This window comes from Rhinolophus hipposideros (assembly GCF_964194185.1).
Source record: "Rhinolophus hipposideros genome assembly, chromosome: 13".
In the NCBI taxonomy this organism is placed as follows: domain Eukaryota; kingdom Metazoa; phylum Chordata; class Mammalia; order Chiroptera; family Rhinolophidae; genus Rhinolophus; species Rhinolophus hipposideros.
The window spans coordinates 73,303,945-73,331,515 of NC_138059.1; the positions used below are offsets into that span (position 1 = coordinate 73,303,945).

At 44.0% G+C, this 27,571-nt stretch overlaps 1 protein-coding gene across 19 annotated transcripts in view; it reads left to right on the forward strand.

The window, feature by feature from the left end:
* Positions 1-27,571, forward strand: part of RALYL (RALY RNA binding protein like) — a 498,623-nt gene that overhangs the window by 395,505 nt on the left and 75,547 nt on the right. For all 19 annotated transcript variants that reach the window (XM_081069856.1, XM_081069851.1, XM_081069849.1 and 16 more), the window contains one exon: positions 6,995-7,070. In XM_081069856.1, the coding sequence (XP_080925982.1) occupies positions 6,995-7,070 (76 nt within the window). The remainder of the gene's footprint in view (positions 1-6,994; positions 7,071-27,571) is intronic.

The window sequence follows — 27,571 nt, forward strand, 5'->3', positions numbered from 1 at the left end:
AGGTGGCTCCAGTTTAGTCTTTCTCCCCTCGAAGCCATCAAGGTGTCAGGTGGGGCAACAACTGTGCAAACATTTGCCTGGGGGAGGCTGTTCTTTTAAGTTCACCCATGTGGTTGCTGGCAGGGCTGCGTTCCTCACCATGTGGCTGCCCCACAGGTGCCTGATGACACGGCAGCAGCCCCCTCAGAGTGAGGGACAACTCCAAGAGAAAGTGAGAGTTCACCTAAGACACAGACCCAGTCTTGTCATAACCTAACCCTGAAAGTGACATCCCATTTCTGCCATATTCTGTTAATTAGAAGTGAGTCACTAAGTCCAACCCACACTCGAGAAGAGCGCAATTCTGCTCTACCTTGCAGGAAAGAATATTGTGTTAGTTTTCTAATGCTGCTGTAACAAGCTCCCATAAACGAAGTGACTTAAACAGTACAAATTTGGTGCCTTGGAGTCCTGTAGGTCACGAGTCTGACACAGGACTCACTGGACGAAAGCTAGGTGTGAGCAGGGCCGCATTTTGTTCTGGAGGCTCCAGGGAAGATGCTTCCTTGTCTTTTCCGGCTTCTAGAATCTTCCAAGGTTCTTTGCTCATGGCCATCTTCTTCCACCCCTGAAACCATCAGTGGCGAGCTGAGTCCTCACATTGCATCACTCCAGCCTTCTCTACTTCCCGTCTCTAGTGCTACCGCCATGTCATTCAATGTCCAGTTTAGATAAACATCCCAGCCTTGCTTTTTCTCAGGCACGTGCGGTTGCCAAGAGCAATAGGATAAAATGTCTCCGTTTAAGCAGGAGCAGGTAACTGGGTATAGTTGGAGGAGTGTGCCTCTGGGATCAGAAGGAGTCTGGTTCCAATGTGAATCCTGCCAGAATACTAACTGGGTGGCTTTGTGCATGTTACCGTCTCTGTTGTGCAAGGTTTTACCACCTGTAAAACGGGGACAGTGATATTGATAATGCATAGACGTGCAGATCAGTTTATACCTCAGAAATTCATTAGTTGGTCAGTCTTCTCTGTTGTGCGAGGTCAACTATACTTTTATAAAGTGCTGACTTTTAACATCACTACATACCTGTGGTATTACCTTTCTCCTCTAATGCCCATAAGTCACGAATAAACAATATTTCTTTAAAGTCATATCCTTGACCTTTTACCAGTGATTCGTGCCACTGAGCCCCTGAAACAGGTTCTTATCCCAGACATCAAGAACTCCTTTTGAAAGTAAAACTACCACATGACCCAGCATTTCCACTTCTTCGTATTTATCCAAAGGAAGCAAAAACATTAATTCAAAAAGATGTCCATATGAGATTATTGTGAAAATTGCTTTTTAATATGTGTGAAAATGTGATTAACTGTTAAATGATATGCATGCGAGCAACTGTTATCATCAAGATGGTATTAAGATAGCATTATTTCATTCTTTAAATAAGCCTTTAAACTAAAACTTCAATTTAAACTTCAATTTGCCACGTTTCTTCCCTAATAGCTTTCTTTTTCTGATCAGAATTCTCACTATTTTCTTTACAAAACAGTTTAAAAACTAAAGTCCTTAAAAAATAATTGAAGGGAGGGATGTGTCCTATGTCAGTGCTTCTGAAACTTGAATGGGCGTTGCAGTCACCTGGTGCCTTGTTAAAACGCAGATTCAGATTTGTTCAGTCTGGGCGGGAACCCGGATTTTGCATTTATTTCTGGCAGTTCCTGCATGATACAGACACTGCTTGTCTGCCAACCAAACGTTGCATGTTCAAGTTGTATGCTACTCTCCATACAAAATGCCCTCAGCCACCTAACATTAGCTTTGGCATTTTATTAGCATTCATTGTACTTATGACTTATAATGTACCCCGCACAGTAGCTTTGGTATTTTAGACACTGAATACAAAGTCAGAACAAAAAGGACCTGAAAAAGAAAGAAAGTAAGTCCATATATACATATATGAAAAGTGAGAAATTAGAAAAGAACGGGAAAAGAGAGAAGCCATACCCAAATCTGGGCTCTGCTTCCCTGCACTGATGGGAATCTGACAATTCTCATGGATACAGAACCCAGACTCTCTGTGGTTGAATTGCACTCTTCTTACAGAATATTTTGTCCTCAAATATGAAACTAAGAGTCTTGAGATGCAAAGAAATTAATGATGGCATGGCTATGCATTAATAATGAACGTGCAACTACGATTATTTTTCACCAGGTATTTTTCGTTAATTATTGTAACGGTGGTCTCCACTGTTGATGTCAATACAGCATGAAGAGTATTTCTAAAATTGTCAAGCAGGGTCCTAAACACATTCATGGAGCTGCTGGCAAACATTTATCCGCATTCAGTATTTGACTCATTCGGTTTCTGGAGGTTTTATCTCAAAAAGACATGTCTTTCACTTTGACCTTTGGAGAGATTTGAGAGATGTTCATGGACTAGAGAAAAACATTCTTCAAAACATTTATCCAAGATGAAATAAGAGAGAATGTGATGGGAGAAAAATGATACAAGTTTTAGGAATTAAGTCAATTCCCATTTGGTAACTATTCCTAGTTGGCGTTGGCTTTGCACCTGTGCACTTCTGCCCTCTGCTAAATAACTGTACACTGCACATTGATTAAACACGCACCAAAGCCACAAAGTTTTATCAAGTTTCATGGCCACATATGCGTCAAGGCAAATCAAAGGTATTTTGACAGTTAGCTAATGGAGTGTGGGTGGGAAAAAATAAAGCAAACAAATGAAAAGAAGGCGGTCTCTGTAGCTCAATGGATAGAGCAGAGGCAATGGTAGAGTTTGCTGGTGGGCGTGGGTCTATGAAACTGCTAACCACCCCCTCACACACGAGGAACGGACCCATAAGGGCATTCTCAGCGATAGAGGATGAGCGCCATGCCCCCAAAGCATCCTTCTGGTGACGCTGTCACACTGGCGCAGTTAGCCGCAGGTGTGTCTTCCCCGTGGTTTCCCAGAGAACAAATTACGTGTGTGTCCATTTCCCAAGTACTGAGCACAGTTCCTGACGCGTTCTGCATGTTCAGTAACTCTGTGATCAATGAAAATGAACGATTTGCGGCATTTCTATTTTCTTCTTAATAGGACCATTGAACACACTAGACAGGCAGTGAAAAAGGACGTCCGAGTAGGCGTGCCCACTTGTTCACTTCCGTTTCTTTGGGGGAGAAAGTTTGAATGTAAATAAGTCACAGACAGTGAGTGATCAGCGTACCAGGTAATTAGCAAGAAGTTCAGGTTCCCACTTTTATTTGTCCTTGCAGACAGAGTCTGGAGCATAGCATGTTCTCTGCTAACAAATGGGGAGTCCGGCCATCCAGGGATCTTTCCATTAGCATTCTAATAACCAGAGGCCAACGTGCCGTAGTGCTGTGTCAGAACTAATTTATGAAACGAGGTCCAAAGGCTCATTAAAATGGTCACAATTCAGTGACTGCCCAGTAAAATGAGACTATAGTTTCAGTCCCATAACAGTGAATATTTTAACATTCTATTAAGGACATATTTCAGATGTTAAAACTAGCTTTGGTTCTGGGAAAGGAAAAACAACATTAGAAAGCCATTTCCTTTTGTACGAAATTGGCTCCATTCTCAGCTTTAGGCTCAAAATGCTTCAAATGTCCTATTTTAGAGCCCAGGGTGGGCTAGGCTTGCATTGGCAGGTCGGGTGCATTTTTTTCCTTAGAATAAGAGCATTTCCAGCAGTCCCAGCAAACCTCAGGGTATTGAACCTACCTGGCCAACACCTGTCAGGTAGTTCAGGTGAGGGCTGAATGCGTTTTCCCATCGCTGCCAGACCAATGTCACCACAGCTCTTCTTTACTCAATCTTCCATCCTCCCTCGTGATGCCAAATCTCCTGGGTACTCAAAGTGCATCACTTTACATGGCGCTTTCCACAGCCAAGCCAGGTTTGAGTGGCATAGAAAATGTGACATCCAAAATCTAGGTGAGAGCAATGAAACAGTAGAGAAAGTTCTAGACTGTGAATCGGTGCAGCTCCAGGTCCTGGCTGCAGCTGACACTCAGACTGTCCTCCTGTGAAACAGGGATCCCCTGCCCCACTAGTTCAGTGCCTGGCAACGGACCCGGCTCAGGAATAAAGACAGCTGTGAGCTGAGCTAATGACATACTTAATTTCTCAGTCTCTCACGCATCTAAATACATGACGTGGTAATCTTGATTCCTGTTCTGCTCAGTTCCCGGGGTTGTTTTGAGGATCTACGCTAATAATAACTGCAAAGAACACATTTTAATGGTATGGTGCTTATACTAGGGTAATGTATGGTTTTATGCATTCGCTTGTCAAACGTAACAGACTATTTCCTTTATCTCCTGAATTTTTATTCAACGGAACAGTAATGAATCCCTAAATCTTCCAAATGTGAACAATAAAAGACTCTGAATGAGTTTTCCTGGCAGTCTCTATGCCATGGCTGAATTATTTATACTTTTATTTAATCCTGGGGAAGGAAACAAAACAAAAATATCCCAAGAATAACGATATCAGTTTTCACTAATTCCTTTAGGAAAGTTTTTTCTTTTCTCTTTTTTTCTCCATCTAAAATAATCAGGTTGGTAATGTGGATGCCTCATTATACTGTCAGGCAGACATCACTTTGATATCAAGGTTCAATTTCTGTGGGCGTGACTTAATCCAGTGGAGACCATGAGTGGTGGAGGTGGGTAGCAAGTGTCCAGTTATTGTAGCACTGCAAATCATATATAATTGAAAAGACTAAAGTCTCTTTTTAAATGAGGATACTCCTGACTGAAAACCTGGCAAAGAAATAAATGTAAAACATTGCTCCAAATATTTCAGGGTATCTCATAAACCAGTGTTCTGGGGTGATGGGGGGAGCTGTTTGGTTGGGTGTGACCTGGTGTGTCATCTAAAAGATAGGTACATACACATACACACACACACAAGTATATATTTATTTATTTGAGCAAACTACAGCTGATGTTGTTTTCCTTTACTATGCAATACAAATATTCAACAAAGGGATATATGATGGCATTTTTACCAAACTTATTTTATTGTCATTTATTTGTTTGGCAACCTACCTGTTACCATCTTTTAAAAGATTGTTTAGGTAAACACCATTTTAGGAACGTGCCGACCAAGTGTGTTTGGCTAGCCACACAACAAGCCATGCAAGGGTCCACCTGCCTCTTTGTCAAAACTTGACTGACTGAAAGACCCACTGAGTGTTGGATAAACATCACTGGGCAGGATGCAGAAGGGCCTAAGGGAAGTGATGACAGACCTTTGCAAGTCCCAAGTCACGGGGAGCAGTCAGTCATCGGCAGCATGGAGACGATGGAAAAAAGTAAAATGGGGAAGCGGAGAGAAGTCACCTCTGTTTGGGTGTAGAATTGGAGGTGTCCTCCCAAGAGTCAGAGGCGTGAAAACCGAAATGCTGTTGCTATCTCTCCTGTAGTAATGCACGAACAAGAATTGATCAAGTAAAGATATTGGATTTAACCTACATCCATTCTTGAGGAGAACATGAGATTTCCAAATATTAGTATTTGGTATGAATCTGTTTGCAAACTCGCGAATTTAAGAAATGATGCTTTGTTCTCTCCATCTTAATGTTTTACTCCAAAGCCTCTTTCTTATGATGGTGACAGAAAGTGGACCCCTGGCCATTCTTCCTCTCCCTACCTGTGGGTCAGTAACGCACCGCCAGGACAGTCGGGAAGAAAGCCCCAGAGGTGTCTCTCTCAGTGACCACAGAGTTCAGATGCCAATTCCCCAGTATGTTTGTTCCTTTCAAAGCCAACAGCTCTTGAGACATGACAACTTGAGCCTTGGTCTCCAAGGAAGCTGGGTTGTTCTGAGGACATAATTACATCTTGTATTTTTACGGTTCAATGCAAGGAGAATGCCCTTTCATCAGGGCGTTGGCAAGTCTTTATGTTCACTGATGAACCCAGCTCCCTGCCCACTGAGCCTTCCCTTCACTACGCCCAGCCCCTTTCATCCTCATCTCTGGCCACGGCCACCAGGTTTTAGATGAACTTCACCTTAGCAGGTAGAATCTATACACTTGCATATTTCAGTCTAAATTTCTGTACACTCAAAGGAAAATTACGCACTTGAACACTGTTTAGTTTCTATAAGGACATTGCTTGCTAACTCAATGTACTTTTTAAAAAAGAGATACATTATATTTTATCTAAAAGTTTTGGTTGTTTTCACTGATGGGTGGCTCATCCATCCTTAACATGGTGTATTGAGTCAATTCTCCAAGAAACGGACTTTTCTTTCAGAATAATGTCCCTCACGTCTTTCAAATTTGTCTTGAAGTCCTCCTCCGTTAGATTTTCCTTTCTATCACCCTTTGGAAATTACAACTTTATTAAATCTAGTTGTTGACATCGAGTTGTTTACGTCATCTCCCAAACCTTTGCCACCCAGCTTTCCAATTTCTTAACAGGTTTACACATTTTTTTTAAGCTTGAGTTTGGTCAATTCTATGCAAATACTCTTTGTCATACACTTGAGCATATCCTTGCCTTATCTTAGAGACTGGATCATAGTTCCAGTTTAACAGGAAAGGATGTGCCTTCTCTCTCTCTCTCTCCCTTTCTCTCTCTGTCTCTCTCTCTGTGTCTCTCCATCTTTCATTTTCAGTTGGCATTTCTGATTCCCCCTAGCTTATTCAACATTTTTTGTCTTCATACTACTTGCCACCTTCAAATATGTTCTATATTTTTCATATGTATTATGTTTGTTGACTACAGTCTATCTCCCCCTCGTAGAAGGTAAATTCCAAAAGGCCTTGGATCTAATCTTCTTGGTACATGACGCATCTCAAACAGTGCCTGGCCTAGAGTAGGGGCTCCAAAAATACTTGTTGAATGAATGAATGACATAGGACCTTTGCATAGACAAATGGCAGGAAGAAAAATAAAACCTTATGATTTACTTCCCTCAAATGGTTTAATATTTTCTTAATCAGTGCTGTTTTATTTTATGCTTTCAGATATCAACATGGCCGGAGAACCCAAACCCTACAGACCAAAACCTGGAAACAAGAGGCCCCTTTCTGCACTTTATAGGTAAGTAAGCGAGCACAATTTGATGATATATAGTAGTGAAAATTTCTTGCAACTTTGAAAGGCAATACATGTATACAAGGAGTCAAATAAGGAGCAGTCCTATTGGTGTAAAAAGTACAAGAAAACGCTGGTGGCCCACATATAAATGTATCGCACAGTATCAGCTGGCGTCTCAGATGCCTAAGCTTGTCTCTGCGTAAACAGCCCTTCTCCAAGGGCGTCCTCTAACAAAATCCGATCCAAATCTCTCATGATTCTACCTGACAAGTGGTGGAAAGGTCAGTGTGTGCTGACTACTGCATGCCATGTAGGTGTTTTCCACATGGTATTTAGTTTAATTTGATTTTCCCAACAATCCTGCAATGTAGGTAGCGCTGCTCTCACCTTACAGGTCAAGAACCTGATACACAGGGTCTGAGGGGTCCCGCCACTGGGAGACAGAGGATGGCACAGTACTCAGTCAGACTCGGGCTTTCTGAGGTCAAAACCCCGAAGTCTTTCTACCGGATTAGGCAGCCTCTTTCTTTTGTTTTGCAAAGTACACATTCGCTTCACCTCCATTTCTCTAAAACAACAGTACAGTCTTCCTCTTCCGACAGAGACACTTCCTTGAACGCGTCCGTTTCACGTTCCGGTCTCCCCCTTCTTCATGCCCCACTGTCTGCATCCACTGTCTCAGTTCCTGGCAGAGAGAGTAGACTGTATGTAGCACCTTTATTGTTCTGCATGTACTTCTATTAGGTTAGGTCGAATTCAGTCGATTTGGGGAAGATAAAAGAAAACCAAGGAACTTTAGTTTTTTAAAAACAGCCACTTTGGGGGGAAATCACATTCTGCTGTTAAGCCATGTGTCCTACTTCATATACTTTTGCCCTCAGTTTTCGTAAGTGCTGACTGGGCATCCGCCGGCTAAATTCCGTCTTGTTAAGGCTTAGCCAGCCGCTGCAGCCTAGAGAGAGGGCCTATCATCCAATTTATCCAGTCCGTTCCCAGATCCTTATCACCACTCTTCACTCTCCACATCCAGCAAGCCCCCTTTTTTCCTGATCTCATTTGGATGAAGGAGAATTGAGTTATACACGTCAAAATTGATTATGTTCTGACACTATGTAGAAGAAGAGTGCTCAGAAGGTAGCTGGGAGCTGTGTCCTTGATGTGTTCTCTGAAAACTAGCCTGTCTCCTTTCCATGCACTCACTGCCTCTCTTAGATTGTTTCTGAGGTCCTCTTCACGCCTGATGTCCCAACGCTCTGTAACGAATGACCGTCATCGATTTTTAAAGATATATTGGGAATGTGTCTTAATTGCTCTTCTTATTTTGGCAGTGTGAATTTATTTCATTATAATCTTAATTTTTGCATCAAACTGGAAACCTGTGGGACTTAGCAAATGTTAATAATTGGTCCTAGGCAGTATTGATACAAAAGGGTAGAGAGAAAATCCCCAACAAAAGGCAAATGGTCCTCTGTGTACTTTGAAGTAAAAGACAGTGTTTACACGACTGAGAAATGCAAATTATTTCTGATCAGATTCATTTTTAAATGTATGCACAGAGCTGCAGCTAATACAGAACATCTGAAAAGTCCCATTTCAGTTATTAACAGAACAAACTGCCGAAGGCCTCATTTCTTATCAAAGAGTTACCACTATCTGTGCAGATGCTAATTTTCCTATTTTCCCTGTTCTTGGAGTGTTTTGATTTCCTTACGAAAACAGAAGCTTGTGACAAGAAACAAATGTCTTTTAAACTGTTATTTCTCTATTACTAAGTTATGTTGAATTGTGAATTCAAAAGAATTAGAAGCAGAAGTTCATCTAAATGTGATATATTGTACACGACTCACATTCCTGGGGAAATGCTTATTTATCTTAGTTTCATCTGTTGACACAAATGAAGGCCGGGATGCACTGCAATTACCAACTGGTAACAAAGGGAACAAAAGAGTGAACGTGTCGCTGAGAAAGCCTTTTCTGCATGCTTTCTCCGTCTTACATAAGCTTAATAATAATGACACCTGACCTAGGTGTAGACCAGCTGTGTTTTCGTAGTCATTACTCGTCTGCTCAGCATACAAATCCCACAGGCTGCCTTTCCAGATGAGAAAACTAAGCTCCCGGGACAGTCCAGGGTTTGCCTGCAGTAAGGTAACAAGATTAGGAACTGACCTCTGGTTTCCAGCCATCAAGTCTGGAGATCTCACCACTAGATCACAGCTCCCCTAGTTATTCACCCGCCACCATCTAAACAGTACGATTATGAAGGCAGAAACCTATAACCAGTTTGATTTCTCTCTGTGACTCGCAGGCGGCAATGGAAAGACTGTACTCTGTGCGTCGCATAAGAACAAGCACTACCTCTGATTTGCATGAGCATAGGGGACGAGCTCAGAGCTTCAAGTTCTTTATCTAACATAATAGTTGTATCACTTTCTTTATAGGGTAAAAACGAGGGTGCGGGGAGTATGAATGTAGCAGCCGCTTGCAAGGGGGTGGTTTCTGCTTTCCTCTTTGTATCTTTGGGCACTTCCTTATCTGTAAAAGGAAAGAGCTGGAATAATACCATTCGTTCATTCATTCATTCAAGACATACTTATTGTGTGTTTACTATAGTCTGGGCTCTGCATTAGGTGGGCTTCTTAGCAAATGACAGAAAATGCCCAGGCTGCAGGACAAGGAGCGAGCATAAGAAAATAAAAGTAATTAATGGGTCTGATTCTCGGTAACCTTTGACTTTCCTTCGTGCCCTAACCTGCTGTGTCTCTGGATCATTTATTCAGTTGGAGATGTAAATGGTCTGCTGTCAAGCTTTCCTCCTCACCTAGGTCCATTTTCTCTCCATTGTCAATCGCAAAGCGGTGTCTGCATGGAGGGCCCATTGAGGCATCACTTGCTTTGTTACTTCCTGTAAGAGGATTTTGATATGGCCAAACAGCCTGCACAAAGCCTCTGTCATGTACTAAACTGACAGGGTATACGCGGAGGGCACAAAAATGGTTTAAAAACATAGTGAAGCTGCAACATATTTACTGTCTTATACATGAATTGGATGGACATATAAATAAGGGACATAAATGAAGTATGCATCCGGTTCTAGAAGAAAGGAAGTGAGAGTATTACTGATTATGCTGAGGAGAAGGGTGGAATGTCTGGATGACACGTGAGCTGTCTTCTGAACAAGCAGGTATTCATTCAGTCAGCAGACAGAGGGAGAAGGGCACGCCAGGCCCAGAAACACATGCGTGTCACAGGCTCGCAGACCAGGAAGAGCATATCATGGTGGGAGCTAAAATAATCCACTTGTAAAGATGGACACTGGAATGTGACAATGACCCTGGCTGTCAGGATCGCAAATGCCTGCTTATCAGATTAAGACCATAGGGTCTGTGGTCTGCAGGCACCAAGAGCCATTCGCCTACAGTGAGTGATTGAAAATGGGGTGTAGGAGGACTGAGCGTCCCAGATACATCCAAGGTTTCCAGCTTAGGCAATGGGGGGAATGATCCCATGACTGATGGAAGAAACTGGAAAGACATGACAAGCAGCAGCCCGCTCAGGCTTAGGGTTGGCGGAAGGAAGCAAAAAGAAATGATTTCCATCTTGGACATGAATTCATAAAGACAGACAATTCATTAAAATAGCACTTGTAATAAAAATGTCTCCCATTAGAGGCTCTTTGTATATAAACCACAATTAGTCATTTGTAAGCATTCCATAAATATTGGACCTAGTCCAAATGGTGGATAGCAAATGCGTTCTCTTGGTGAAAATCCTGTAAGTTTTAATAAATCGCTGCTTCAGATGTGCCGTGCACATCACACAGCATCTGTGGTGCTCCGAAATAGTTACTCTCCCTCAGGAAGTGAGTTTCCCAGGATGCCAAGTGCCAAGTAGTGCTAAATCATTGCTCAATGAGAGGAACTGTGTGATGGTGTTGCTTCCGCTTGTAGAGGAGACAGAGCTTTCTTCTCTGACATGAGTAGAGCTGACGCTTGATCAGAACTGACTAAGTCCAGGCCTCCTTTCACCTAAAGGCCACCATCCCTGTCACACGGAGCACGGTTCAGGAGGACCCGGAAAGCAGAGCGTTTCACCCCGCTCATTGCATAGCTCTTACTGGGTATCATCCCCAACTATGCTCTACGGCTCTTCCACAGATGCCTTTCATAGCAAACTTCCCACTCCACTCCACAAAGGTAACTGTGGGAATCAAGGTTGTCTCTGCAAGTAACGTCAAAACTATAAGACTGTCACAGGATAACCTGTAGTCGCACCATGTTAAGGTCACTGCAATCAGTGGCGGTAGCCATGAATGTGGGTGCCATGATAGGAACCTCAGTGATCAGAAACCTTGCCGAGATGGGCCAGGTAACATGGTTCTGCAGCAAAATCTCACCGGTGATTTGTTTACTCCTTGATCCACAGGAATCCTGTCATCATCGTTCATGGTGACTCTGTTATGTCATGGGAAAGGGGGACTCTCAGAGGACACAAAATGTCCCCTAGAGCCTTGAATAGAAACAAAAGCAATAGAAGCTAATTTCTGCTAATGCTAAATAGCAAAAATCAATATGGAGGAAAAGTCTCCCGGCCATGGCTGCATTGACGCGCCCTGTGTGCTGAGAAATGTTTACCAATTAGTTATTGATTGTTTTATGTATTTTCTGTCTCCTTTTATAATTTCAAGGATAACACACATTCCACTTCTTCCAGTGTCGATGGCTCCGTCTGCACTGGTAGAGGCTTCCATTTTGCCTACCCCGTCAAGTGGGCCACTGAGAAAGCCATCCAGGAGTGGGCTCTGTGTGAGGATGTCAGGGTCAAGGTTCATCCTTCCCCTGCACTACACCCTGTCCTTCTGAAGTGGACACAAGCCCTTGAGGGTCAACTGTGAGGAGGTTGTTGTGGGTCTGTGTGGCCGTCACAGTCTTTTTGCCCCTGAGCCAATCTTTCCAACCAAATTATTGCATGAAAAAGTGTGGTTTCCAGTATCCACAAGAGAAAATACCCAAAATTGTCCACTTGTAACACTCGAAGCTGAATATCCACACATCTGGGTAACTGAGTGTGAGCACTCGTCATCAACTTACACTTCCCAATAGAACCTGAACTGCTGTTGAATCAGAAAAGGTCCCACACTCTCGCTTTGTGGATGGTTTAAAATTGTGCAACTGTTTTATATGAGTATGTTCAGTGGAAAAAAAGTGTTAGACAGGACTGGCTCCGAAAGGAAGAATAAAAGTTTCCTGAAAGATGATATATTTAAGGAACCTGGAACTGTTACGGACACTCCACAAATTTTAGTTATTCTTATTATGATTATTTAATGCAAAAGGTCTATAATAAAATATTTAAAGAAGTTATTTTAAATGAGCCTTGAGCTATGATAATGCTGCTAAAATTTACAGTCAACTAAACACATTAACATTTCCTATAATTGCCTAAAGAAGAAAATTTTTTAGAAAAGATTATGTTCAGTTATAGTATGTCACTCATTTCACACTAAGCAAATGTAATTTATAAACCTTTTAATTTAAAATGTTTGAAGAAATGCTGACACAATACCCATTAAAATAGTTCTACTGCAGGCAGTTCATTTTTTAACTGGTAGGTTAAAAAATGGCCTATTTGCAATCTTCTGTTATGTTTTTATGCATAAACATCCACAAATACCTTCTCGAATATGGCAAGAGTGTGGTGGCAGTAAAAGGAGACTGGATGGTGGTACATACAATTCCTTAGTGCAGAAAATCCTTTCCCAAGACTTTTTGAAAGACAACAGCTCTGTTTGTTTCAGTGGAGATAATTTATGATAAAATCAAAGAAAGCAAAACCATGCACTAATTTTTAAACAGAGGTAAATAATAAGAGCCAAGAATTAGGTGGAAGCTGGGAGGGGTTGGGGAGAGCAGGTACTAGGGTGAGGCATCTCATATCTCAGGTCATTGTCCCGTGTTCCTCCCTGGGAAGAAGAGACTTTATCTTCCAGATGACACTGCCCTTGCTGGTTCACAACATGCAATGTCTTCAGTGTCAGTGCTGATTTAGTTTGTTTCCATACATTTTTTTTTGTCATTATCTTTAGATCCAGTGACCAGTTATTTTAGGACAGCCCCTAGTAGAGAATTTAGGGCCTTGAACTTCCAACCTAAGATGTATTTATAAGTTGGTTCTTTTTGATGTTGAAGAGTTACTTTAGTCCTTTTTTATGCACCAGGCGCTCCTATCCCTTCTATCTTCTCAGTCTACACATTATGTTCAAAGTCCAGGATATGTTTCTCATTCCATGTGGCTACATGGAAGGGACTGTGAAAACCAAAATGTGTCTCAAGTTCTATTTTTAACTGAGTCAAACTAGAATAAAGACTGAAATACTCCTCGTGTGGGAGTGGTACCCTCTCTTTACACTGCTTTCAATATAATTAAAAACAATCTTCTCCCAGCCCACAAATCCCCTCCACAAAGGTAGTCGAGAAAGAAAACACCTTTGGTATTAGGTAAACACTAACCCAGAATGTGACACATATCATAGGTGGTCTACTTGGAGATGGCCAAGACAGAGAGATACCTCACCCTTTGAAACAGTGAAGCAGATAGGTCTTACCCCATACGTGTTCTCGAGGTAAACAATAACCAAGTGAGCCTCAAGTAAGCGGGTGGGACAGCACCATTTGTCACTCACGGTTCATCCTAGATTCATCTGTGTTAACCAAACGGCAGCACCATTTGTCACTCACGGTTCATCCTAGATTCATCTGTGTTAACCAAACGGCAGCTGGATTTATCCAGAGGAAGATTGAACTTCTCATACTTCTAGGACAGGTGGTAGTTTTGCAACTTGGAGCCAGGTGTCCACCAAAGTTAGGCCCTACCCTCCCACAGAAACTGGGAGATGGGAGGGCGGGCACCCTCTCCTTGATGCTCACATTTCGAAGAGATAGTCCCCAGGTTCTCAAAAACAGATATGCCTAGGTCATTTTAAAGGCCTACCTAATCTTCAGAAAGGATTTATGTATCTTCAAAGAGAGAAGAAAGTCCTTACTATGACAAATTTTCTAAAGTAAATGCTCAAAGAAAAAGGAGGGGAGGGAAGTGTCTTGCCTTATTTTCAAGAGGGAGTATTGAGTTTTAGGTTTTTAGGTTTTTGCCTTAATTTTTTTTAAGTGCAGTTAACAGTGGTAAGGATTGGCTTGCGAAAGACTTAGAGGCGATCCCTTTTATAAAGTCGCATCCACAGGGGGTGAGGGTTCATACGACCTCACTGACCGCTCCTCTGATTCAGGCTTGCCCTGTGAGCGCCCATCACGCACCCAGCGCGCTCTGTGACCCCGCTCACTCTTATCTTCTACAAACTAGAAAAAAATAGTGATAAGAAAGGCGTCGTGATGTGGAAGAATGTCTGAGCCCATACAGAACATGAGAGGAGAAAAGATAGAGTGAATATCTATCATATAGATGGGTGTGATGGGTTAATGAGAAATCCGACAGCTCATTTCCTCTGTCATCTTGTCTCACCTTTGCAATGTGAATGACTTTTTTAACCCCATTATAAGTACTTCATAAAATGCTGTGGTTCTATTATCTTTATAAAACTGTATTTCTCCTGGTTAGTTTAAGTGTGAAAATACCGATGACAAATTATAAGCTAAGAGAATATGTTGAGTTCTAGAGAGATTTTTTTGAAGTTTTGATGATGAGTAACTTCTACCCAGTAAAAAAGTAAAGTTTATAAGTTCATTAGCTTTGTTGTCTTTAAAAATATTAATTAAAAGGCAGTCCACAAATTTATGGTAAAAGTAATATAAACTGTTGGTGTCCTTGCAAGAATAATTTTTCTGATTGAACTGAAAGTACTAAAAGGGAAGCAAAAATGTCTCCTTTTTCGATGTCTAGACAAATGAGGGAACCAGAGCAGCAAAACCCCACTAGATTATGTCAGCCACACATGATGAATGCTTCTCCCCAAAATTCGTTCTTTTGGAAATTAATTAACTGTATTAAACTTTCAAATTTTCCTTCTAATGGAATGATAGCACAATTAATCATCCATCCTTGTTGGGACTGCTGAAAACCAGAATACTCCGAGTCAAAAGGCTCTCCTTCCAATTCCTAGCACTGACACAGATTTCCTTGATGGTCTTTGTGGGACAAAATGAGCCCCTATGGGACAAAAGGACCAGGGGCTCGTTTGAGTCAACCATATTTGTTACACTGCAAATGAAGTTAGAGGCTACATAGTTTGCTCGCTAATGTTTGTTTGATCTCTCTGGGAAAATCTCTGCTGATGTGTCAGAACTGCTCAGTCCTGAAAGATGGCAGAGTCATCTTCTAGGAGGAGCTGGATTGAAAACCAGGAAACTTGCAGTACCAGGGTGGGTCTGCTACCATCTGCCCACCCCATCTAGGTGATTAGAAGCAGCCAGCCTCTTTTAAGCCCAGTTTTCTCATAAAACATGAAGGAGTTGAGTTAAACCATTTCTTAGTGTAGTCCCATTTGTAACATCCTGGGATTCTGCTATTTCCTTTCTAATCCAGAGACTAATGTGAGGCATAGGTACTTTATCAAGTTTATTCCTTTTTTTTCTTCAAACTCTATCCAGTATTTTAACATGTTTATCTCTTTTGACTGAGTAATTCTATTTCTAAAAGTATATCTAAGAAAATAATCCTAAATATTTTTTAAATGTGAAAAAAATGAAATTATTCCCCAGATGTTCTTTGCAGTTTTATTTATACTACTGAGTAATCTGAACTGACCAAAATATTATGCAATAGTGGGTATGGCCCATAATTAGATGGAATGTTCACAGTGTTCGTTATGACATGGGAAAACATTCCAGATTGAGCAGTGGAAAAAAAAAGTAAAATTATATAAATAGCATATTGTATCGCAGCATTTAGTTATATAAACAGTGTATATCATATAAACAGACAACCAAAACTATTTAATAAGTGAAACAAACATGCTAAAAAAAACAAAATATAGAACAAAGTATTAACTGTCATTGTTGTTAGTGAGAATGTGGATGGTATTTTGGGGGGTAACCTTAATACCTAATGCAGATTTTCTTTAATGAGGATTTTGTAACCAAAAAAGAAAAAAGAAAGCGAGGGCTCCTTGAAAGTCAGATTTTTCCAGTGGCAGCTGATAACCTTCCCCCAAAAGCAGGCAGCAGTGGGGACATTTTGTGTTTGGTGTTGTGCAAACCAGCTCAATAGACACAGCCCTCAGAACTGCACTCCTTTAGTCACCATGGTTATTAGAAACGTCCATTTCCTAGGCTGGCGACTCCATTAACATTTGTCTCACAGGTCTACGCAGGCCAGCAGCCCATGTGGAGAGGAAGCCACAGCCAGAGCCAGCTGCGGGAGTGGCCGGTCATTCACTGCACAGCAGCTCAGGCACTCAGCCTGCAGGGTGGGGGGGCAGAAGGAGCAGGGTGCCAGGGAGGGCCGCCGAAGCCATCGCATTTCCAGAAATGAAAAAGTCAAAACTGATGAGCCCTTAAGTGTGCCATAAAATAAGTAATCAGGTGATGGCCATTGTTCCGACTACAGATTAGTGAGCCAGTACCAAGGCAATGGCGCCTGCTGGACAGCAACTATCCCCCGTTGTGTTTAAAGCCGTAATTCAGTCACATGGCTGTTAAAGCCCAGCGGAGAGGCTTAGTGCACGGACGTGGACGTGACTGAAAGACGGACAGGTTTTGTGTCCCCAACTCAGCAGTGACACGCTCAGGGTGCCAGGGAGGGCCGCCGAAGCCATCGCATTTCCAGAAATGAAAAAGTCAAAACTGATGAGCCCTTAAGTGTGCCATAAAATAAGTAATCAGGTGATGGCCATTGTTCCGACTACAGATTAGTGAGCCAGTACCAAGGCAATGGCGCCTGCTGGACAGCAACTATCCCCCGTTGTGTTTAAAGCCGTAATTCAGTCACATGGCTGTTAAAGCCCAGCGGAGAGGCTTAGTGCACGGACGTGGACGTGACTGAAAGACGGACAGGTTTTGTGTCCCCAACTCAGCAGTGACACGCTCAGTGCAGGACAGCTGTGCTCCTGAGTCTGAGCGTAAGGATGTGTCAGAATGCTCTGTTTTAAGACGTGACCCACCAACGGATAGCTGAGTTCGAAAAAGAATGGAGGATGACCCACAAAATACAGAAATCGTGTGTGAAACAGCATTTTGGACTGGACTGGACCGAATGGCTGAGCAGCTGATGTAGGTACTTTAAGCACTTTTCTTACTAAAACCATGACCACAGGGTGGAGATGACACTGTGACAGCAGGAGAATTCTAGAAGTTTAGTTGCATTGTAACTTCTAATTTCTTGGTTTGCTAAAGATTGTCGTTTTCTCGTATTTTTTTACTCTTTATTATATAAACTCAGGTTAACAAATTGCATGGTTAGAGAGTTGACAAAAGAAATGTTGTACAACCAATATTTGAAACTATGAACTAAATTGAGTGTAATAAAGTTAAAACACTTGACCCATAGTACACAGACACACTGTGAAAGAAGTAATATCAGCATCCATTTCAACTGAAAAATCAAATATATTTTCAAATGTAACGCGGAAGAAGCAAAACCCAGGTTTAGCATGGGGGGGGGTGTGGGGGGAGGGACAGTCGGTTACAGATGGACAATCTGGCCAGAGGAGCTCGAGAACAAAGGTCCAGGCGGAATTTCAGTGGAAAAGGCTGGAAAGGCAGCTGGGCAACCCGGTCAGCTGGTCTCCATGAGGGATCTGGGGACGGCAGACATTGGAACTTACTAGGAGTCAAGACAGAAGCCAAATTTTAGAAGCAACCCAAGTTGGTGGAGAAACAAAGGCCAGAATGAGAGGGTCTCGTGGGGTCAGCCCAGCCAGTCTGTGGAGCAGGAGGAGACTTGGAGAACAGTTTCTGATCTCAGCAATTTTGAGTGGACCGCACGGTTTCCAGCCTGCAAGGATAACTCATCTAGAAGCCTCTATGAACAGAACTGGCTCAAGGATTGACCCAACTCTGCCTGTATTAGAGATTCTCCATGGGTCTGTTGGAGGACAAAGAAACAGAGAATCACTGAGTCACTCACCAGTGATTAACACCACTGGACATTGTTCTGGGCTCTGAGTACGCACTGGTTAAGCAAATAGACAAGAATCCCAGACCTTGCCTTCAAGTATGAAGCAAGTGATATCGTGTTTCCTAGCCGGACCCTCAGCTCTAATGCATCTTTCGGAGCAAAAATTAATATAAGACCCAGTATTATATTATATTATATTATATTATATTATATTATATTATATTATATTATATATTACATATTATATTATATAATATTATATTATATATTACATATTATATTACATAATATTATATTATATTATACCGGTCTTATAGTAAAATAAGACCAGGTCTTATATTAATTTTTGTTCCAAAAGATGCATTAGAGCTGATTGTCCGACTATGTCTTATTTTCAGGGAGACACGGTAATAAACAAAAATAACCAATTAAACTAACCATATGTGAGGAGGTGGGAGGTGTCACAGAAAAAGTAAAACAAGGAAAGCGGCAGGGGGAGCGGGAAGATCAGAGTGCGGCTGCTTTGAGTTGGGGGTCGGTGAAGACCTGGCTGAGAAGCCCGTTGAACACAGACCCAGAGGAGGTGATGGGCACCAATGGATTTGGAAGTAGAGCCAACGAACTTGCTGACAGGTTGGGTGTGGACGGTGAGAGGAAGAGCAGAGTCAAGGGCACTATGATCTACCGCTAGATAAACTGTACCGGCTTAGAAAAAACTGACTGTGCGCCCTATGCACACCTGGGCTGAGGTGGCTCGAGCGGCCCTACTCTGTGCGGTGTTTGTGATGGCGTGTGCGTTCCACGGCTGGTGCCTGAGTGGGGTAGCGAGAACAGCCGCGGGGCCCAACGTCTTTCTCCACACGGCCTCTCCATGTGGCGAGCTCAGGTTTTGTCACAGCACAGAGGTCTCAGATAATCAGTTTTACATAGTGACTGAGTTCAAAAAGGAACAAGCTGCCCATGCCCTGGAAAATGTAGGTTGGAAGTTCCACAAGGTCACATGAGGAAAGTGAGTTACAAGGCCAGTGCATGTCCAAGAGGGGGGCACCTGGACTCCACCTGGGGATGGCGGGGTGGAGGGAGGCACTGATGGCGGCCAGGCCGTCCACTACAGATCATCTCCGAGGCTTTTAGACCCGCGTCGGAGCACGTGACCTTGCAGGAGGTGACATGAGCACGACTCATGGCACGGGTTGGGGTGGGCCACAGAAGCGATGAGGAGTTTCGCGTGGGGACATGTTAGAGTTGAGCTGTGTGTTAGACGGCTGAGGGGCAATGTCGTGCGGACAGCTGAAGACAGCCTGGAGTTCAGGGACAGGGCTGGATGGAGGTGCTTCCTGATGAGTCATCGTGGGTGGTGTTCACAGCCCTGAGGCTGGAAGAGAATGAATGCGAATGGAGTCATTCAAGATAGAAAGAGAAGAATTCCAAGACCTGAGCTCCAGGACACGCTGGTATTTGAAGTCAGGAACTAGCAGAGGCGACTTTACAGGAACCAGGGACGGCAGTGTTTTCAGGAAGAAGTAACTCATCAGGGCGAGTGTTCTTCGGAGTTCCTGTTTACTAATAACTCAGGTAGGCAGAGAGAGCAGTGAGTGCACTCTCAGCATGGTGGAGATGTGGAGACTTAGAGGAGACTGCATCTGTCACGTCTGGGGTCATGGCCCCTCCTGCCCAGTGAACTCGGGGTCAGCCCAGCCAGGGATGGCACCTGGAGTCACAAACTCATGCCCTTGTGACAAGCCTGTAGCTTGTCACATTAGAGGGACTGTCCCAGGCAGCCCTACCAGTCAGGTGGCACTTTCAACACGTCCAGGAGGAAGGAACATGACTGATCCCGGCAGGCGATTGGCATCACACCGTTCTGTCAGCATGTGGCAGTTGAGGTCATTTGTGCCAGGATTTAATTTTTTCAAAGATGTGAGGCGGGAAAGAAGCCGGCTCTGAGGGGGTCTGAGGTTACCAGGGCTGGAGGTTCATCTGCCTGGCAAGCGTGTCACTGGGGAGACTGCAGGAGCTCCCTCAAGCAGAATGTTTGCCAACACAAGTCACCCCCCGTGCCTGCATCAGACAGCGGCTACAACTTAGACTGAGGACTTTCAAGTTGTTTCCCTAAGAGGAGGTGGGGGAGAGGGCGGTTGCACCTGGCACCTGAACGGGTGTGACTGGGTGAGGACAAAGTCACCTGCTCTTGTCAGCCTACCGGGGCTGCCCTGTGACCACGTGTGTTATGTCACTTAGCAGCATTCTCACTGCACAACTACTGTCCAGTGGCCATCAGAAGACCACACAGGAGTGTACTGACAGAGCTCTTCATTTAAAATGGAGGGAAGCAAGAGAAATGACATCAGAATTCTGCAAAGGCAGGACTGCAGACTGAGCTCTGAAGCTGGGTAAGTGACTGATGACCCGCTTCCTCAGTCTGCACTGTGGGCACGTGCGTTTGCTCTGCAGGATTTAACAGCTGTCAGCCAGTAACTAAGTAGGACAATGGGAAGGGACCGCGGAGCAGCCATGCCTGGCTTTTCGTTTGTTGACTTCCTCTAGCTGCACAGGTTTGGAACTGACCTGAGCAAATCTGCCAACAGGGGAGAATTGAGTTTGAAAGTATCTTTTCAGAAAATCGTTTTTCTGATTTTAGTGGAAAGATCCACAGCGTTGTGTGCACTGCCTTCCCATATGACGCATGATGAGGGTAATTCTGGAATCATCATGGAGGAAGAGTGACCCTATTCTCCGCTTTGGCCACCCCTACCCCTGGCCATGCCCCCAGGGCTGTCGGACTAAGTGTTCCAGGTCTCCCAGGAAAAGCTGCCATGACCTTTCTTGCCAGGAGGCTCTTCCATGCCTCCTGCCACATTTCTGTCCTTCTGGGAGAGGTGCAAGATGACAGCCTGTCCCTGGGAGACGGACCCTGCAGCCTGCATTTCCAGTGTGGCACAAGTCACGACTGTGAGTGTCAAAACTGCCGCCGCAATTCTGGCTGATACCACAGCCATCATTAACTAACCTGTCCCTGGGATGAGGCGCACGGAGGGTGCTAACTGGAAACGGGTCTTACCTGCCAGAGATTTCCACTGGGTGTGAACGCCCGTGAAGGGGGCATCACAGGAACGATCGGGAAAGCTGCTTTTTACTCCAGAGAAATGGACTCATCACGGGCACATTCCACCAGCGGGGTGAAGGAGCCTTTCCTCAACTTTGAGGTGAATCCGATGGTCTTCTACTGGCCAGCAAGCAGCACATAGGGAAATGATACAAATATACTGTGCTGCTAAAAACGCAAGGTCTCAATCAGACAGCCTGAGTGATCGTCCTGCTCCCAGACGTTCTCGCTTAAAGATCTTGGGAAAGTGACTCCATCCATCCCTGCCCAGTTTCCTATGAAATGGAGATGATACTGGCACCGCCACAGGCAGGCGGTGAGGGTTAAACATGCTAAGGTGCTTAGGACAGTGTCAGATTCCAAATACCGGCTATTAACCGTGTACAACGCATTAAATACACAGCATTATTTGTGTACATTGGCAGATGGACTGTATGTCTAGAGATCTGGCTTCCGCTGCAGACTTAATACCTTATTCCTTTGTAACGTGGAGCATTTCTGTACCTTCTGTTAGCACAGAGGTGGTAAATAGACATTTAGACACCGTTCTTGATCTGCCCTTTCCCATTTCGTGGCAGACGTGGGTTAATTGCAGCCCTTTTTATACCCTGAGGCCCAGGTAGGTTTTAGATGTCTTGTCCACACGTTCTTCTCAGCAGCCACCATCAATTAGTCAGAACTGGCACAAAAGTTAAAACTTATTTGACCTCTCAGCTTTGGAGCATACAAGCTTTTAGGGAAATGATTGCTCTGACAGTCTTGTCCAGAGCCCTGCTTTGTCATACAGGCTCAGTGTGGTTGACAGGCCACCATCAGACACTTGTGTGTCTGTCATAGCACCACACCGTGTTTGTGGTCAAATGTGCAAGAAGAGGTCTCTGGTTGGCACCCGGGTCCCTGCAGGTGCCTGCAGTTGGCATTGGGCTCCAGCATCTGGAACTCTTGTTGGAAGAGTCGCACTCAGAGTTCCCTGGTCAGGCAGAGGTGAGAAGAGGGTGCCTGTGACAGCCAGTGATTCTCCCCATGCCGAACCTCAAGAAGTTTGTTCTTCCCAGCAAGCCCCTCGCTCCCACAGCACAGGCTCCTGGGCATGGGGTCCTATTGGCCAGATCAGAGCCTGGGCGGCGTTTCCTTTTGTTTCTTCAAGAGACTGAGACAGATTCTGACTTTCACTGGATGGCAAAGAATTCACCCACAGTTACCTCTGAATATTCTCTCCCTATTACACAAGGAACACTTATCTGGTGTGTTGTTGTTTTTAATCTTTTATCAACAGATGAATTTTTAAGAATACTAGCAGAAGTGTTCTATTTTAAAATGCACAATGTTCAGTAAAGGAAGACATCTGGGAATGCCTTACTAGTGCTTATCTTTGATCAAAATCGTCTTTTGCTCACATTTCGTCACTTACCTTGGGGGACAAAAAAAGTCTGTTTAAATCAGAAGGCCTTGGAATGATGAAAATGTCATGTGGGTATGCTGAGACTATCAATGGTTAATGATGAAATGGAGATGAAATTTCATATATCAAAATAAGGTTCCTATAGTCCTCAAAAATTCTGTGAAGCTAAAATAGCACCATGCCCGATTTTCCACCTGTAACGAACAACTGGTCAGCTAAGCGTTAACATACAGTGTCCTGGACCCTACCATGCCCCTGCTGGGGCCAGGTAGACCCAACACCCTCCCATTGCAGCTTGCATTATGTCCTTTGCCCTTTGCTAGAGTACAGAGCAGAGGCTAAGAGTGTAGACAGTCAGGCCTGCGATTGAATTCAGACTCCATCGCTTTGCTGTGCAACTTTGAGCAAATGACTTGGTCTTTCTGGACTTTGGTTTTCTCACCTGCTATGGTCAACATCACATGTATTCGAGGGCTTGACATTGCTCTGGCTACAGTGATGATTATTAGACTCTCTTGGCATTTGTGAACAGAGTGGTGGGACAATACTCTACATAAAATGTTCGCACCTGCTATGTCTTCAGGACACTATTTGAAATGCAGATGAAGACCAACCCTTTCTGAGAAAACAAGTGTGCAGTAATGAAGGTCCTCCATCCCTTTAATGCATGAAGTCACTCATTTGTGTGTTGACATCACTAGATTTCAACGCTGGCTTTGGCCTGTGGCCACTCTGGCCTACATCTAAGAAACGAGCCTCCTCCAACCTCCTCCTTTCTGGCTTAGCACACGTGAGCTGCTCTGGAGAGAATCTCCTTCAGTTACTCGTGTCCTACAGAACAGATGGAAGGAAGTCTGGTGACACTGTGTAGGCAGATTGCTCAGTCAGCCCCCCTGGGGGGCTTCCGCTCCCTGCTGGGTGCTGTGTCATTCACAGGTCCATACAAGGACTAAAGCTCTCAGAACTTTCATCTCCACACCAGACACCTGTTCGTGATCCCAGGGAGTCTCTCCTCAACCTTGTCCGCACATTCAACAGGCTCTCTCTGAGGCCTTCTTCTCTCCTAGGATGTCACATACTAACTCTGCATTCACGACATGACTCCTAGATCCATATTTCCAGCCCAGACAACGTGCCTGAATTCCAGGCCAACGTTTCTGTCTGGTTCTTCCTGCATATCTTCACCAGCATGTCCCAACTGGCTTCATTAGCATGTCACCTCTACACCAACCTGTTTCCCAACCAGCACTTCCTCTGTCTGTTAGCTGGCCATGAACCAGGAGCGAGAATCTCAGGACTCCCAGATCAAAAATAACAGTGACACTAACATTCATTAGATGTTATCTGATACTTCATTAATTTTGTTATCTAATGTATGTAGTCATTTATTTATGCAATTTTCACAACAGCCTTAAGAGTTAGGTCTGCCATTACCTCCATTTTGCAGATGGGATCATTGAGACACAAAGAAGAATCCCTTCCTTTTCCGAGGCCACACAGCCAGGAGGTGATACAGTCGGGACTGTCGGGCTGTCAGAGCCTAGACTACACCCTTCAGCCCTTTGGTGTACCCATCTGGAATGTAGGTCAGGTTCGAGTCGTCATTGCTGAAAGTAATAGATCAGATGGCAGTGAGCCGTGTTGTTGATCAGCCGTTTTAATGCCAAAATTCTGTAAACATTGCAAGGAAGTATACTTACATGTCCTTTGGAGTCATGAAAAACCACTGGTCTTCCAAAAACAAGGTAGTTGAAGTCATTTCTGTGAAAACAGAGTACATGTGATGCCCCCAGACCCTGAGCTGTGGGGCACAGGTGTCGTGGGCCGACGTGCAGAAGACAAAGGCTGGGAGGGTGCACTGGAGCCCCATAGGGAGTGGGCTTTTCGTTTTGCTGGAGGGTTTGGACTTCACTCTGTAGGCAAATAATGGAAGTGGGGGTCGGGGCATGAGGCAGGGAGAGCTCATCGGACAGCATCATGACTGCATTTCCTGTGACGTTGGCGTGTCCCACCTTCAGGGAACACGCAGTCTCCATGGGGAGCTTAGAAAAGGCACTGGCAGTTGTTAGTACAGCATGGTTACGTGTTGCTGGTGCCCTGAGAACCGTTCTGAAGCCCTCCTAACCAACCGAGGCGCCTTATGAGGAAGCCTTCCAGAAGCACGCAGAGACTTGTAATCGGAGAACTTGCGTGGTCATAGCTTTGGCTGAGAAGCATGGTTCTGCGAGTTGGTGTGGCTGTTTCAAGGTGACACAGCAGATGGGGATCCTGAGATCTCTCCAACAGCCCACATGAAAGCCAGTGACCATGGGAATGGGGATAATAAGAACCGAGAGATAAGAACGCATTGAAGAGGACGCTGGCCGTAGAAACAGCAGACCTGAGAGCGTCCGCTGCACAGGAGTCTTGCTGAAATGGCGTTCGAGACAAAGTGTCTCAGGTCTGGTTTGGTCCCCTGAGTGGCTGAGTATGCCGCTGACGGAGACATAAAGAACCCGCGGACAAGACAGTGCATTTAGTCCGGGGGTGTTGAGTTAAAGGCGCCTGCCATGGGGGGGGGGGCATTGTAACTGGGGTGTCACACTGCAGATGGAAATCTGGGAACACCCAGCATGTCCACGACATGACATCAGACAGGATCTCTCAGGAGGCTCTAGAAAGCAGGAGGCGAGTAACACGGAAACAAAACACAACAAACAACGTAGACACAACATGACTCATGAACTCTGGGACCCCAATGCCTAAACTCAGTGCCTGGCTCAGGCAGGTTTCAGCCCGTGACCTTGGGCGAGATCCTTAGCAGCTCTGGGTGTCAGTGTCCTCAGCTGTAAAATTAGGTCCCCCTCGGAGGGTATGGTGCTTAAATAAGCCACTGTTTAGAAGGCGTTTTGAATAATACCTGGCCCCCAGTCAATATAGCTTAGTTTTTTGTTGTTTTTGTCCTTAAATACAAAGTATTAAAAATGCTTTGGCCCCAAATATTGATCTTAATTTTGCATTCTATTTCATTTCTCTGCTATGCCTATTTTTCTGAAGGCTATGGTTTGTTTATCTTATTCTACTCCTAATTCTAGTGGGTCCAGAAAGAAGTATTATTAAATTCACTACCTATTTCTTGTTAAAAGTAAATCTTAGGAAAGATAAAATCAATTGTTTTCTTCACAAAACAATTCCCTAATAATTTTATTTATTTTTTTTAATCCTCAGAAAAGTTCTCTCTGGGCATACTTCAATGTAACCATCTGTCTCTAAGGTTTAAACTCATAAACAGTTTTCTCCAAATGGATGTTTCTCCTAGCAATGTTCTTCTTTTGCTTTTCCATTTCACCTTTCAGGACTAAAAGTACAAAAGTGAGTTTTTCATGTGTTCCAGCCATTCCGGCCCATAGAAAAACAGCCCATCTTTGGCACATTCGGTTCCAGGAATACACAGTCTCACGTTCTTCACACGTAGCAGCCCCCTGAGCTGGCTACGACACTCGCTATATAATTAATGAGAAAAATGTAGGACCCTCTGGGAGGGGATGGTAGATGAGGGTAAATGGGATCAAATATATGGTGATGGAAGGAGAACTGACTCTGGGTGGTGAACACACAATGGGATTTATAGATGATGTAATACAGAATTGTACACCTGAAATCTATGTAACTTTACTAACAATCGTCATCCCAATAAATGTTTAAAAAATTAATTGGGGAAACAAAAAGGGAAATGTAGGACTCTCGGAATGATCTCCAGGGAAGGGAAACTTGCTCCATGTCGTGAACTACAGCTGAGCAGGTGATCTCAAAGCGAGCATTGTTCCATGGGGGCCAGTTGTCACTTTCATCTGCAGTGTGTCACCCTTTTGAGGATGAGACATGAGGTCGGATGGCCTGTGGTGGCTCCCCGCCGAGATTTCCAGTGCTGAAAATGCTTGGGAGCCCTGCCACCTCAGCCTTGTGCTGAGTGGCTTCGAGTGACCTACGGATAATTGCCTTTCCTTTTTGCTCGGCTCGCAGAGCACCAACCTGCTCCCACCTGGGCCCATTCGAAGGATTGGCACAGACCCATCAGGAGCTCCTTGTTCCAGCAAAGATGTGATTTTAATTTTCCTACCAGTCTTAGGGGACTCCAGGTTCGCCTTTTCACCGAGGACTATTGTCCTGAGGATATATCACGATGATGGAGATAGGAAATAGAAGCAGAGACAGGACTGCCCCCTAAGATGAAGGTGTCAAGATTGGCTTTCGGAAGGCATCAGAGAACCTCAAAAGATAAATAGACCGCACATGGAATGGAAGGGAAAAAATAAAAAAGTATTCTGGTATAGAAACGGAAACTTAAGGACACCAAAGCAGAGCTAAAGCAGATTTGGCAATAAGTAGGCAAGTTCCCTGCAATAAAGTGGTTGGTGAAGAACAACATGGAAAGCTGGTGTTTATGATGACTAAATGGGCATCATCCTGTGGCTGTCGAAACTATCAGGAAAGGTGGTGACACACATGGCACTAAAGTGCTTTGCAACAAGGAGGCTTTTTAAAAATCTTAAGCACCAGGATTTAGGTTAAAATGTCTTCGATATTTGCCTACATTTAATCCCTGATCACATGATAGGAAAGTTATATGAAATTAAAATGGCTAAGATACACCTACTAACTGGTCTCTTTAATTATTAATTAGGGAATGTTTAGAAGCGGATTCGTTCCTGACTGACTTACCTTTGGCAAAGAATATACAGTTAATTTATGAAATTAGAAAATTAGCTGGATGCAATCCTAGCCTATTTTATCATGAGCAAAGTAAACTCCAACACGTTTCTTGAGTGGCCTGCTCTAAATGCCACAGCTAAGCAGTGGCTGCAACATTAGAATTCTAGTTTAGCATGGGAGGATGTACAGACATACCTGGTTCTTAGAGGAGACCCTGGTCTGTCACCTCACTCCCCC